Source organism: Clarias gariepinus, chromosome 5 (genome assembly GCF_024256425.1).
Source record: "Clarias gariepinus isolate MV-2021 ecotype Netherlands chromosome 5, CGAR_prim_01v2, whole genome shotgun sequence".
NCBI lineage: Eukaryota > Metazoa > Chordata > Actinopteri > Siluriformes > Clariidae > Clarias > Clarias gariepinus.
The window spans coordinates 21,651,769-21,667,471 of NC_071104.1; the positions used below are offsets into that span (position 1 = coordinate 21,651,769).

General features: G+C 40.0%; 1 protein-coding gene across 7 annotated transcripts in view; it reads right to left on the bottom strand.

The window, feature by feature from the left end:
- caska (calcium/calmodulin-dependent serine protein kinase a) overlaps positions 1-15,703 on the bottom strand; it is a 135,796-nt gene that overhangs the window by 9,131 nt on the left and 110,962 nt on the right. Inside the window, exons 8-21 of one of the 7 annotated variants that reach the window (XM_053495723.1) lie at positions 15,402-15,524; positions 15,097-15,180; positions 14,877-14,977; positions 14,508-14,536; positions 14,207-14,328; positions 11,976-12,053; positions 10,869-10,949; positions 5,137-5,325; positions 4,916-4,994; positions 4,125-4,210; positions 3,936-4,004; positions 3,300-3,368; positions 1,462-1,497; positions 478-516 (exon numbers count right to left, since the gene is read on the bottom strand). In XM_053495723.1, coding sequence (XP_053351698.1) covers positions 478-516; positions 1,462-1,497; positions 3,300-3,368; positions 3,936-4,004; positions 4,125-4,210; positions 4,916-4,994; positions 5,137-5,325; positions 10,869-10,949; positions 11,976-12,053; positions 14,207-14,328; positions 14,508-14,536; positions 14,877-14,977; positions 15,097-15,180; positions 15,402-15,524 — 1,185 coding nt within the window. The remainder of the gene's footprint in view (positions 1-477; positions 517-1,461; positions 1,498-3,299; positions 3,369-3,935; positions 4,005-4,124; positions 4,211-4,915; positions 4,995-5,136; positions 5,326-10,868; positions 10,950-11,975; positions 12,054-14,206; positions 14,329-14,507; positions 14,537-14,876; positions 14,978-15,096; positions 15,181-15,401; positions 15,525-15,703) is intronic. The other 6 variants (XM_053495728.1, XM_053495726.1, XM_053495725.1 and 3 more) reach the window with 6 other exon arrangements.

Sequence of the window (15,703 nt, forward strand, 5' to 3'; positions counted from 1 at the left end):
ATGAGTGTCTAAGTATCTCTGAGACCTTCATGGGAGTGTGCTCATTAACTGACGCTACACGGATGTCATCATTGTTATCTGTAAGGCCATTCGGAAGAAAATCTCAAATTGGGAAACATCATACTTGGTCACCTAATGTTACATTAACATCCACTTCTAAAGAGGCTTTCCTTGTTTTTAAGCATGACTGTGGGGATTTGCTCACACAACCACTAGAGAGTTAGTGATGTCAAGCACTGATGTTGGACGAGAAGGTCTCTCAAAATAAATTTTTATATTCAAGTTACGAGTTCTTTGCTTTGTGCACATGGCCATATGGGTTTGGGCATAAACCTCATTAGGGCATCCCTGCTTAATAACAATTAAACCATACGCTTGTGTTTTTAAGGTTGAGCTGATTCTGTGTTACTTCAACATATATTATTATTTTAAATATCTGGGATGGATTTTTTTTTTCCAGCAGATTGGTGTTCTTACCTTGACTGATATTTTACCCTTGATTGTAGGTCCGGAGATCTAGGACGTGAGAGCATTAAACTCATCATGCAGCATAAAGATACTGGGCTGAAGTTTATGTGTTGGGAGTGGGATGATGCAATAAGCGTTAGGGGTTACAGCTACATCTCCGGAGAGATGATGACTTTACAGGAAAAACAACACATGATGGGAGAGGGAAGTGTCAGCGTTTTCGTCCATATGAAGCATTAGTGTGACGCAGTTATATCATGACATATGAGGACACACTGCCATCTACTGGATACTGTGGGATCAACTCTGAGAATAACATGCTGGAGTCCAATTAAAAACCAAGGGATGAGAAATACCAGACACGCATCACACCCAGCCAGCAGAGGGCATGGCACAGTGCAAGGTTAGGTCTGGCACTGTGCAATCTACTTTTATAGAGATCTCATGATGAAAACTGCCCACAATCATCCACAATCATGAAGAATAATTGATATATAATTACACCATAATTGTCTATTATTTATCCTAACCTAAATTTTTCACCAACCACAAACTATTATAGCCATATATTTAAACATATCCAGGTCCGTATTCTCTACTGAGCTTTTAGTCCACAAACTGAAATAACCTCACCTCATAAAAAGCTTGTAATGCTGTGTTAGCTGCTGTGTGTGGAGAACGCATGATGTGTGTATGTAGGGAACGACAACATAGTGGATAGACAGCTAATTTGGCCATGGAGTGCATTCCGTAAAATTCTCTACATAAATATTAGTATGGTGTAGTGTGTTACCACATTGTTTTCTGCTTTATATGACACACACACATACACACACACACATATATACACACACACACACACACACATATATATATATATATATATATATATATATATATATATATATATATATATATATATACACACACACACACACACACACACACATATATATACACACACACACGCACACAAAAGCATGTTCTATTCACCTGGCGTGCTTTTGGCTGGATAGTTGAAGGCAAGTCCTGTAAAATAAAACCCACAGATTAAGGAAAGGCAAAAAAGAAAAAAAAAGAAAAACACATTAAACACAGCAAGTACACCAATGATATGATATCTCTCTAAGTCAATCTGATTAAGATTGATGTATATGATATAAGAAATTATTCTTAATGTATTTAAAGAACATGGTGTGATGTTGAGGTTAAGTCTCAAAACAGCAAAGCAAAAGGAAGCAGAGAGCAAGCAAGCGCCTGTTAGCATCACACTCTGTCCAAGCATCTGTTTACCAGAGTCTTCCATTCCCCAAACTACCCAATGGCAGGATCTCTACAGAAATGACGGGCTCCCGAAGTGGGTCCGTTCCCACTGGATTGACCCAAGGGCACACATGCTCAGTGTTTATTAGGGACTCTTTGACAGGCATGCTAAATTACTGTTACACTGCATTATGTTCTCACTAATATAGAACAGGATCTCTAATAATGTCTGGCTTTTGTGGAAAACATTTCGTCTTCTAATCTGTAAAGTTGCTTTTCCACTGGACTGTGTGGCGTATTTTGTAACCTGAATCCAGAGCTTTGCGGACCCTGGTTTAATGTTTGTGTCTGATCCGTTCTATCACATAACAATATCTGCAAAAGTAGTTTTTAGGGTGTGCTGGTACCACAAGCACACCCTAAAAATACACATGGCAAAACAGACTATACCAAAGAAGTGAATCATTTCCCATTGATACTGGAGACATGTATTTAAAAACTGATGATGGAATCATGAAGGCTATGACATTCATACTAAACATCCCTGTCATACATTTAATCTAACTGTATAATATGTAAAGCTGTGACTATCCAGTGTCCTCCAGAATAGGTTCCTCATGGTGTCTTTTCTACATCACTGTCACATCTGGCTTCCTCATTAAAGATGTGTAGCGTGGGCCTCCAAATGGCACAGTGGTAAAGTCACCCATCAGCTGGAGATTCCTGGGTGATGCTGTAACCTCTCGCACCTGGCGGCTTGAAGAGAGTTGATTGGCCGAGCTCTCCCAGAGGGGAGGGATGAGAGGTACTTTGTGCTCCCACATTAATCACGGCCAGTCACGGGCGTCTGTGAGCTCACGCAAGCGGAAGGAGCGAATAGCGCTGTCCTCCGAGTGTGTTAAACTGCCCCCAACGATGCGTGAGCGAGCAGCTCGAAAAGATGCGGCTGGCAGGCATCATGAGGTTCGGAGGAAACATGTGAGAGTCTTTGGCTCTCCCTGTCTGGTAGTAGTAGCTCTGATGGGGGAAGAAATTTTATCACAAGTTCTGGTTTGACTTGAACAGGACTTTGGTATACAACCAAGAAACGTGAATTGTTGTTATATGGGTAATTTGAATAATGGATGTAATGATCATTAATACAATGTAATTAAACAAATATGATATAGAATTTTGGATCCATTATTTCACTGTGTGGTGGAAAAGCTTTATAAGTATATTGAAGAGAGACTTAAGCTCCACACACTGTGTACACAAATGGTCATTTGCATAGATGACAGCAGCACAGAGCACACCAATTTCTGAACTGAGATAACGGAAACTAAACAGAGTGATTCTCCAATATCCTTTAATCATCATATCTTCTGACTGGGAAGGTTTTAAAACCCTTATTTAAAAATAAACAATAGCAAAAAGTGCAACGTGAACTGTGATGCTGAAACATATTATTTAGGGAATAAAGTGAAAATCCAAAAAAGAAAAATATCATCAAAAACAACATTAAGAGAGATCTTCTAGGAGTTAGGGGTAGGGAGGTCGGTCATTTGAGATGACCGTAGGGTCCTTACCAAGATAGAACTGTTAACGCTGGAATGGCCATTAGCAGGGGACTGTCTGGAGGTGGTAGGGGACTCTTTCTGTAATAAGATACACAGGTCAGTGATACAGCAGAGAGACAGCAGAAACCTGAACAGAGGCCTCTGCTACAGCAAGAAAGGGGGCTGGAGGTTTCATCATGTTGGGCAATATCACACTGCAAGATTTTCCACCCTTAAAATATGTGTGTATTCAGCTAAAATAACTGAGACTGCACACTAGAGCACATGTGGGTGGAGGGAGAACGACTGGAAAAATAATTTCACAATAAATTGTAGTCTTTCTTCTCTACCACACAAAGACATGAAATCTTATTTCCTGGCTGAACTTTGAGTTATAAAAGGTGCAGTTGTCGTCATTCCGCTATCTTGGTTGTGAAATTGGTGTGCGCTAGCGTGTGAGCCAGGACCTGGGCTCCGTGTGCTCTGTATGATGCAGCGTCTCTGGGAGAATGCGTTAACACACAGCCACAAGGCAGGCAGTTAGTCACACAACAGAAAAGTCCACAGCAGTCACAGCCTGTCCCTGAGCACTCCAGAGAATAACAGACAGAGTAAGAGAGAGAAAAAGAGTGAGAGTGGAGGGGAAAGGGCCATGGTGTTCTTTACCTCACAAGACGACTGCTGTATCCGGTAGCTTGGTACAATTTTAAAGGTGATGCTGCCTCTCATCTCCCTCTGTGCAGAGAAATACACAAGGGAAATAATGACAGCTCACATTATATATCTGTCTCAAGCAAGTAATTAGATTTTTTCCAGACTTTTTGTCTGAGAGACTAATATTCAATCTGCACTCACGAGCATTTTCTGGAGCTGCTCCACTGTCTGATTAGCTACACCAATGCCATTGATCTCCCGGATTTCATCTCCAATATGCAAAGTTCCTATTTGATGCAAAGTGGAGATATGCACTAATGAGAAAGTATGGTGGGTTTTGTGACCACAGACAGCAGGGTACAAAAATAGATGCATTTGAAAAAGGAGTCAAGCAAAACAACTCAGGTGACCCAATATATGTTGTCCCTATATACATTATATGGCCAAAGGTACGTGGACACCAGACCGTCATAACCGTATGCAGGCCTTTCTTAAACTTCTACAAACTGACAGGAATAAAAGCACACAAAATTTTTGGACTCCTTTGGAATAAACTGAAACTCAGACTGCATGCCAAGCCTCCTTGCCTGATGTCTGAGGTTACTCCCAGTAACACTCTTGTTGCTGAATAAGCACATCCAAATAATCACACTCAAAGTCTCCTAGAATGCGAGTTCCACAAGAGTGGAGTCTGATTTAGAAAAAAAGTGGGGACCAAGAACAGATTAATGCCCATGATTTTAGAAAGTGATGTCCAAGAACAGACTATGGTACGATTGTCGGGTGTCCACAAACTTCGGGCCATATTTTATATCTATATATACGTTCTTGGTATGAGCCGATCTTTTCCTAGGTGAATGTAGATTAACGTGCAGCTGATAAATGATTGTGTGTCAATGTAGTTTACCTGTAGATATTTTTAGTCCCTAACTAAAGTCCCCTCTCTGCTTAAAGACATCAAAGTAGTTAAAAACAAACAAACCACTGTATACCTTGTCTATGAATCATGCCACCATGCATTATTCTGGCCACTATGCAGTGGTTCAGGTCATTCATCTTCAGTGTGATTCCCTGCAACACAGGACAGAATCACATTCAAAGTGTCTGTACCACCGATCACAATATCTGCACGTTGTTAAAAAAAAAAAAAAAGTTATTACGCACTAATAAATTGGTGTGTAAGTGTATAAGTGAGTTTTTAAAGTGCACATACCATAGGCTCATCTGTGTTCTTCTGGAACTGCACCAGGCGTACCCGAGTGACGTTCTCCAGATCCATGTCCCCGTTAGTGCTCTCAGGTGAGTCTCCGTTCAAATATGGTGAAGTAGGTGGGGGTGTGACCCTCAGTGCCTCATCACTGTACACTTCATGAGCTACCACATCATGGGTCTGCAGTAAGGCCTAAGTTGAAAAGAGTGGCACACACACACACACACACACACACAAAGTAAAACATTGACACTTACACTTTTTTCTCAGTTAGAGACAGACATGCTCTTGACATTAGTTTGTAATTAACTTTAAATTGATTCAAAGAACTCAAGGTTTAATGTGTGGGAAAATCCTCAGTGAAATCTCCTAGTAAAGAAAATGAAAGCAAATATATTGCAGCAAATCACGGCAAGATTTTGTTAGTGTAAATCAATAAATGTTACTTAATCAAACTAATATTTAAAATCATATTATATCCTTCAACAGCCCTTTTATCACATTGAATATAATGTGTTTTACACTGTAAAACTTGTTTCTGAGTCCCTCAAGCACTGAGATTTATACACACTTTTAAAACACCTGAGACTTAATTCAGGGAGAATAATCAGACAAAATGTTACAGATTACGCCTCGAGTTTACAATCTGCTCCAATTCTAAAAGTTTGTACCACCTCCAGTCTACAACAGTTCACACAAAGTGATTCCACAAAGGTAGTCATTTACAATCTTGTTTTTGTGTCTGCTCTAAACCTTAATGAATCCCTCAGGGACCAACAGACCGACATAAACATCTGCCCACTAATAAAATGTATTCACAATGAACCTAACCTTAATATAAGGCTTACACCACAACTTTCTTTTGACATTATTGAGAATTTAACCTCCTTAAACATTCCTTAGAACAAACTCTTTCTTCTGGAAGAAAAAAAAAACATACATGGTAATACGTGGTACAACAAGCTGATACAACTCACAAGATGAGTACTCCATTAATCCTTACCGCCGTCTGCACTGACATACTGCTGTCCTGTCAGAGTCTGGAATAGTGCTTTGGAGTGCTTTTAGTCAGCCTTGGAATGGGGAATGTGGAGGCAAGGTCAACAGCAGGCCGGAATTCAGCTGTCTGTACCTGACTTTCTCTCTCTCACTCTCTTCCTCCTCTCTCCTCCCCTTCAGCACTAAGCCTTGGTTAGTCCCTCTACTTTCACCTGGCACTCAAAGTTGGAAAGGGTGACATCACACTGCTGCTGTTTCTTTCCCTACAACCTTCATAGCCTCACCTCCAGACAACTTGAAGCAAAACGTTTCCTTTTCTTTGACAATAGAAATCTGTTCCACAGCCACTCTCATGTAGCTCAACTAATTCCCTCTCAGCTCCTAATCTCCGTCTCTTGCCCTCTCTCAGTTCCAATCCACATACCCCCGCTCTCTTATCTCACATCCTCACTCAAAGCTGAATAATCAGCTTTTCCTTTATTAGACTTTCAATCTCTTCCACATTTTTCTGCTCTGTACGTCATGGCTCTTCCCGCAGACACATTCATTCTTCACCTGATATCTTCGAAAAGCTGACAAGTGTGTATTGCTTTTAGGCTCTGCTAGTGTCTGCTCTAACACATTATTCCTGTCATGAGTCTCCTTATTATGTGAGCTTATTGACCAGGAGGGACAGCAGTGTACAGGACACACACTCGCCTCTTTATCTGTCCACTGCTGAAACGCTGATACGACATTTGTTCCACTGATAAGAGCACAAGCCCTCTCTCTCACTTATTGATTCCCGAAGAACAACTCTGAGATGATGTAATTACTTAGAGTCACAAAGTCCAGACGGTGTTTTTTTTCTTTTTTTTTTAAACAAAACTATTCTATAATTATACTAAATCGTGCACGTCAAACTTAAAAAGTGTCTAAGTCTAACTCTTTTTAACTCTATAACAACTTTATAAAGTGGGATGCAAAAGTCTGGGCACCCTAGAATTTAGGGTATCGTGAATAGTTAATCAGATTTAAGATGAACTGATCCTCAGAAGCTATAAGGATGACACATTTTATTACTATCTTTTACAGTTTTAAAATAACTAAAAAGTAAAAGGCCCCAAATTTAAACTTAGGTGCCCTACAGTACATATTAAGTACATAGTATCACCCAATTTAACATGTTCCAAATACTTTTAATGCTTTTTGTTGCCAGCTGAAGATCTTTTAATTCGTTTTGGGGGGAATTGTCCCCATTCATCCATGCAAAAGTTTTTAGGCTGTCTTGCATTCACTGCTCTTTTAAGGTGTATTGCCAGATATTTTTAATTTAATAATGTTTAGGTCAGGGGACTATAAAGGCCAAGCAAAAGCATGTGTCTATTGTGGTAGTCCATTGTAAATTTAGTCATCTTGATATTTTTTTAAATCTCGGTTTGATGTTTGGTTACAATATTTGCCAGTATTTCATCCAGTTTTCCCTTTACCAGTGAAATGTTCCTTGTGCAACTTGCTGTAACACAAGCCCACTGCACAATCATTCCACCCCTGTGCTTAACAGTTGGAGAGGACTTCTTTACATTAAATCCCCTAATAAACCTTTGCTCACTGTGGCTCTTCCATGAAAGTCCTATTTGCGCATGTGTAGGAGCTTGACTTGGGGGGATCTTTATCAGAAGCAGTGATTTTAGTAAATAATAAAGGGATAATTTAAGGTGAGACCTAATTTAAGGGGGAGGGGAAATAGAAATAATGTGAAGAAAGTTTAGGATGTGTGTCAATGTGGGTGAAAAGCAGTGTTCAGTGGGGATGTCGGCATAAAGCCGGTAAGATGTGGCAATGGCAGGCAGAAAATGTGGCCATGAATCAGAGGCAACAATCGCAGGTTGGCTGACAGCAACTGCATGTTGAAGCCTAAAGAAGGTCGATGTCAGCAGTGGCGGGCCAGAGTAAAAACGAAGGATCCGGCGCAATCTGTCGCAATCCGGTAGTGGCCGCAACAGGCTGGAATTGAGGCACAGAATGCAATCTTCAGTAGCAGCAGAAGCAGCAAATCTGGAATTTTGAGCAAAAAATGTGGCCAATGTGGCTGTCGGAGACCAGAACTGGAGGTGTAGAAGTGACAGCAGTAGGCGACATTTTAATGGTTCCTAAATCTTGAGGGACGGCCGTAGCTAAAGGTGAAAAAGACGAGGCTGCAGTCACAATCCATCAGCTGCTGACCCTCAGAAAGCTGCCCAGTGGCAAAAAATACTCTCCGGCACATAAGCCCGAAAAAGCAGGCAAATATGCTGTGGCACTCACAGCACACCTTGCACCACCTTTACCCCGACCTCTGATCTCTCAGACTGGCACTCTCACTGCTTTTCACCTCCCAGCACCACAGCAACACTAGCTTTCAAACATCCTGCAGTGCCAATTTTTTGCAAGGATCTCCTTTCCTTTTTTACAATTAAATCATAAAGAACAAAAAGAATACACAAATCTTTTCCCACAAAGATTGTGTTTTTTATGCATCTTGGAGATCAGTTCAACTTTTACTTATTTGACTATTTACAGCAACATGATATTTTGACCATGGTGCCCAAACCTTTGTATATCACTGAGTATGTTTTTATTAATAATTGTCTATATTTGGAATCCAAATGACGGTTCATGGTTGTTATATATTGTACTTATATATTGCATAGTTACTTTTTAGGTCATAAATTGAACGAAGATAAAAAATTAAAACATTGTTGTGGCACTGTGCAAAAGTTTGGACACCCTACAATATCAGTACCTAGTAACACCTCCTCTGGCAAATATCACAGCTTACAAACCAGCTAAAAGTCTTAAAATTTTTGTACTTGGGATTTTCTCTCATTCTTCCTTGCAAAAGGCTTCTAGGAAAAATATTCTTTGGTCATCTTGCATGCACAGCTCTTTTAAGATCTACCCACAAATTTTCAATGATTTAAATCAGGGGACTGTGATGGCTATTCTAAAACTTTCAGCTTGCATCTCTTGAGGTATTCCATAGTGGACTTCAAAGTATGTTTAGGATAATTGTCCTGTTGTAGAAGCCATCCTCTTTTCAGCTTCAGCTTTTTTACAGATGGTGTGATGGTTGCTTCCAGAATTTGCTTCCAGAATGTTTTCTGTGCCACTGGCTGCAACACAACCCCAAAGCATGATAGATCCACCCTATGCTCAATAGTAAGGCAAGGGGTTCTTTTCATGAAATGCTGCTCCTTTTTTTCTCCAAACATGCCTTTGCTAATTTTGGTCAAAGAGTTCTACTTTATTAGTCCACAGCACCGGTTTCCAAAACGCATCAAACTTCTGTAGACGTTCTGTTGCATACTTCTGAATGTTGGATTTTACGATGGGGACGCAGGTAAGGCTTTCTTTTGCTGACTCTTCCATAAAGGTCTTGTGGAACGGTGCACCACCCCTCCTGAGTCTGCTAAATCTTCCTGGTCTTTCTGACCAGCATACGAGTAGTTCCCTCTAAGAGTTTTCTTGGTCTTCCAGATTCCATCTTGACCTCCACAGTTCCCCTGAAATGCCATTTTTTAATTACATTTCTCACTGTGGAAACTGCAATCTGATAACGCTTTGCTATCTTCTTGTAGCTTTCACCTGTACTGTGGGCATTAATAACTTTCTTCTTTGAGTCTTACACAGCTGCTTAGCTGAATGCATGGTTTTTGAGTGTCCGCAAGTGTGTGCACAATGTTTGAAGAGTCATAGTCTTTGTAAAGCTTTGAAATTGGCATTTACTGATGACAGTTGTTGCCATGCATCAGATTTAATGAGCTAATTAATGTCTGAACACTGATGGATATTACGTAGTGCAATTTGAATAAGCATGGCCAAAAATAAAAGTCACAATTGCTAATATTTCGTTTAGCTGCCTTAAAACTCTGATTACATTGTACATATAATCACCAAGTCATTTGTGCAATGTTTTTCTTATGCTTCAAGATCCAGTTTGAGGGAATTGTCTGTGCCATCAGGAAAAAATCTCCCTGTATTTAAGATTTTACAGAAGCATACATCATCCCTAAGGTTTGTGAGAGGGTATTTTTTCTATTATTTACAACCCCCCCGCTCCATTTACTCCATTATTTAGTCATATCCAATTCCCCCTGTCACTAGGGGGCTCCCACATTAAAGCTACTACTGCTAGTCAGTCATCATACTATCACATGTTTCCTCCGATCTACGTGACGCCAGTCGCCCGCATCTGTTCAAACTGCTCGCTCACGCACCGTTGAGGGCGGTGTAATACACTCAAAAGACAGCGCTATCTGCTCCCTCTGCTTGCATGAGCTTACAGACGCCCCTGATTTAGCTGTAGAGACGTAATTCAGCTCTCTTTTTTTTTTCCTTCGGTTGCAAAATGCGACGCAATAAAACAAAGTCAGACGACGACCTAAAGTATTGAATGACCTGACTATCACATCAAATTTTCCACTTATGGTCGCCACACTGTGTGCTGTAATTAAAACTACTGTGACTCAATGAAATCTTACAGTGTGCAATTTTATTTGGTCATGCAGTTATAAACCTTGCAGCTGGAACCAATCTGCTGTTCACCTTCTGATCATCATCACGCCGGTAAACGCCTGATTTTAATTAGACTATGACAACTACAGGAGGTGTTTTTAAGCTTCTAGTTTCTCCTCTTCGTAAAAATCGTGTTTATGTTCAGGAGCGGGTTAATAAAACAGTTTAGGTAACTTTTACATGTTAGCAGGTTAACTTACCATAAAATGGGGCTGGGTTAGGATTCTTCTCAGCTCTTTAACATCTGTATTATCTGGACAGCAGGAAATCTCTTCTATTACCTGCAGAAGGAGAATAAAGTTAGTTCTATAAGGTATAAATAGTTTGAACTATGTTAAATACAATGTGTCTGTATTAGGTATCGGTCAAGAGCAGTTGAAATAAACAGTCAGTAGCATTGTGCGTCATTCATATAGAACTTGTGAATTTGACATTTAAAATAAATGTCACTACATAGGGACCTTACAGTTTTAAAGCAATTTCCACTGCTATGGTGAAGTGTTAATGAACACCATGACTGACGTATACAGTACAACACATCTTGGACACATCTTAAAATGTTTAACTAATTTTCAGGTTAGTGTGGTTACTTGTTTTTAAATAAGTAATTAAGTTTTAGTCAAATATAACACTCTCATTATTTGACTCATATATATTTATCATTTGCCCTCTTCCTGTAGTCAAGTGACTGTGTGTGTGTGCGTGTGTGTTAGCTGTCTGTGTAAAGGGTTTTGTCCTCAGGGGTAGTGGAGCCTGTGGTAAAGGTTAAGTATCAGTAATAGATGAACAGTAATAGTCTTAACTCCCCAAGACGCTTCTTCCCCCAGAAAATACATAAATACATGTACTTGTGATTGATGCTGAGAAGGACAAGGTGTTATCTTCTAAGACTGACATCTGCTAAGAAACAGTATAAATACTTGTTCATAAAACAGGTGCTACTATTAAAAATACAACTACAAACTTCCCCTAACACCACAAATTTGCATAAACACAAGTTTTTCAGGGAAGACATTTCTCAGTTCTTATTTTAATTTTTTTTCAGCATGTCTTTTTGTATACACATAAGAAAGTGAATGGATACCAGCAGAATACTGACTACACTTGGTGAGGAATAGATTTACGGACAGACACATTGCATTTGACATATACAGAGCACTCATAACTTAAAATATCGTAAGATTTTTGTGATTTGTTTGTGTCGTGCTTGTTCTGGTTTAATTAGGACACTGGGATGAGCTTGGCCGGTTAGTGATGTGTCTGTGCTGATTGTAGGTTTGAATTGCAGAACAGGATGTGGCACTGACCTCTTTGGCTCTCTGAACAGCATCACTTGGAGCATTCCTGATCTGTGGGGAGGACTTGGTGTTTATCTTGTCATAGAGCTGGAAAAAGAGCGAGTGGTTTTAGCAATGTCGACACAATGCTGATTTATGCAAATAAAATACAATGTACACATAAATGGGACATTTAATTTACGAACATTTTACATAGCTACACTGTTTATACAGTATGACCCTGATATGACACTGTTATTAGGAATGTGACTAACTGTTTTTTTTTACTTTAAAACAGAACTTTCCCTTTAGACATTATATCAGTTGCATTTCTGATAGGATCACAGATAACATAATATTTCTGGCAAGGTTTTGGCTCTTGTTTTCAGTCTAGTTTTTCGTTTCTTAAGCCACACTGTGACCTATGAATCATTCAAGTATAAAACCCAACTAAGGGTATGAGCCAGTGGGAAACAGGTGCAGTCAGATGATGGCAGATAATCAGACCATTGATTAGTATACTGGTGATGCTGAATGCTGTGGGGTTGGAAACAATCAGGGGGGAAATGTGGTTGCTGCCGAGGTTGTTGCATAAACAACCAATTAAACTGCATCTTTAGGCAATTTGAAGCCTGTCGCAGTAAAACATTAGTTCACATTTCATTTGCTCAGAGTGATAAATCAAACATATAAAATATAGACTGTTGATAAGAACTCACTTCCTCCACACAAGACGAGAAGCTTTAACGCACCAATATAATCATTTCATAACCCCCCCTGAAAACAACCAAAAGTAAATAAATCAACAAACAGCAGTCTTCTGCTCCAGGACTATGTGTCTACCCAATGAGAGAAGGAGTGAAAAAGTGAGCAAAGAATTCTCTGTGCTCTGTCTGCTTTCCACTGTCATTAATTTCAGTTCAACTTTAATAAACAAACCACCCGATAAATAATTAAAAATACGCCATAGAGTAAGTGTGTAAAATAACAACTCCTGCAGAAACTCGTTTTCATAAGCACGTTATGGTTTACTGCCGTGTGGCCACATCACCCTGCAGAGATAGAAAGTCAAAGATAAAGAGATAGCACACACGCTGCCTGATGGGGCACACCAATTACAGTTCAACAACCACATTTCTACATGGTTAAACTGTTGAGGACTGAGCCTGAGTGTAAGGTGCAGAAGTGTAACTTATTTATTTAAAACGTTCTTAGACTCCATGAACTTCCAACATAAGCTTTTATAATTAGAAAAAGAAATACCAGTCAAACTGAAAATACAGTAGTCTGTTTTACTTACCTAATGTTACAGGAAGACCAGATACTCATCAGCTAGCGCCCAAACTAACCACACACACACACACACACACACACTCCAGATGCTACTGCAGCAGCCTGGGTGACTTTAGTCCGATCGTATGGATTATGCAGTTCCAGCTCCAGCCAAACTGTTGATGTGCCAATGTCTTACAGTGTGGTGCAGGCTATTAGACAGACAGACCATGCTGCAGCACTGGTACTGAAAGGAGCAGTCTGACAATAGGTGCCACTGTTCCTGGAGCTGGGTTTTCTATAGTACACGTGCACTCACAGAACCGAGTGACATGCCTACTGTCCTGACTGCCACGAGACTTTTGCCCTGTGTTGTGTGTTGCTCTGTAAAGCATAGCTCAGGGTCTGCAGCTGGAGCTATTCATACACGGACAATGTTCAATGTGTACAGTACAAAGACACAAGCTAATCACATGAATTTGCTTGTGTGTCCTTTTTTTTTTTTAACAAACACAGAGCAGATAAAGAATGAACAAGAGACGGGATTTCTATATGATATATGATGACCTTGTGCACATTTTCAGAGGAGAAACTGCAGTACTTTACATCACTCCTGCGTCTACACTAGTCTCCCATGCCAAACATGAAAGGAATATAAAAGTTTCTTTAAATAGGTGCTATTACACAGGAAGGAAGGAAGTAGCATGTAAAGAAAGCCTCGCGATTAAAACATTGCAGTGTTGAGGTGAGGAAAAAAAAAGAAGAAGAATAAATACACCACAAACACTACGTCACAAATTTAAGACTTCGCTCTGTGCACCTCTGCTCGTGTCCAAAGCAATGGTAAAGCAGCTATGGTTTGACCCCAATCAAATAAAAATGCTATGCATCTGATTGCGGTCTAACCTCCTACTGTCACTGTGAGCATCTTTGTGCATGTGTGTAAAGACTTAGCATTAGCACTAAAAAGGCAGTAGGTCATAACTTACATCAAGTAGTGTGTGAAGATGCTGATCCTGGAAGACGCTGTGCAGAAAGTCCAGGTCTTTCTCACTGCAATCTGTTAGTGCATGAATCTCTTCCAAGCTATCCAGCACCTGCGATACAGCCCCTACACACACACACACACACACACACACACACACACACACACACAAAGCATGACTTGTAGATCCCGACCAAGTAAGAAGAGCAAATAATTTAGAACCATGATTATATTTTACAAATTGCACACATTACAATTTACAAACTCCAGAAAGGTGAAGCAGGACGTCAAATAAAAATACCTACTTTCTGCTGCTAGCAGTCCTTGTGGAAGGCCAGCATTGGACACACACAAACATTATATTTACAACACAGTTTGAGGGATGATCAGGAAAAGACATTCAGGTAAATGAAATGTCTCTCACATAGATTAAGCAAAGTATCAAGACACACATTAAAAATGAGCTTCTATGTAGTTTGTTTTGTCTCTCCATGACTACTGAAATCTTTTAACAAAAAACAAACAAACAAACAAAATTGGAATAAATCTGTAAATAAACCCTGATGGTTTGAAGATGAGACGAATCCTTAGTGCTTCTGCTGAACTGCTAACGAGTGCAGAATGCGCTTCATCAGTCTCGCTAAAACAATGCACGGTGTCGTGGTAGATGAGTACCAGATGAGGTGGGATCTTCAGAGAAGTCTGCCATCTCCTCAGGCGGGTCTCCATAGAATGAGCCGAACTTGTGGCTGGAGACTGCGGCTAACACAGCACCCTGAACACAAGAACACACTGAAAATCACTGCACTTCTAATGGAAAGACAATGCCAGGTATATATACCATAAGTATATATATTATATGTATATAAAAATATATATTATATATATTTATACTTTGAGCTTTCTCCGTGCATTGAACTTCCTCAGCTGTTCCACTGTTTCAGGCAGGTGGATTTTGTAGGAGTAGCGGTCTCTCTCCTGAAAGACACACACACACACACACATGTATGTTATATATACTGGGTATTCCCATCACCCACTCTCACCCAGAGTGCTGACTGTACAGAAGAACAGGAGGTGATAGAGCTGTAAGTGAGAAGTGCTTTGCTGATTTTCATTGTATTACCTAGCTTCTAAGCCTCTCATCACAGCCCTGGATGAATAAACAAAACTAGTGGTAAGGGGAACATGTCAAATACCTTGAGCCAGGGGTGATTAAGGGCCTCGTACACAGTTATCCTCTCAGCAGGGTCCAGCATCAGCATGCGTCGCACCAAGTCTTTAGCACTCTCTGAGATGTGTGTCCATTGCCGAGGGTTCATCTAAAACAGAGGGTTGCGCGTACACATGCGGCACACACCAAAAAATGCGTGAGATGGACAGGTAAAAGGTGAAGGGGTGCTTTTTTTTTTTCACAGTTTTTTGCTTTTTATCTTTTCCACATTAAGCACAAAGCCAAAGTTTAATATTATTAATAGTCATGATTCTGTACTTTCACACT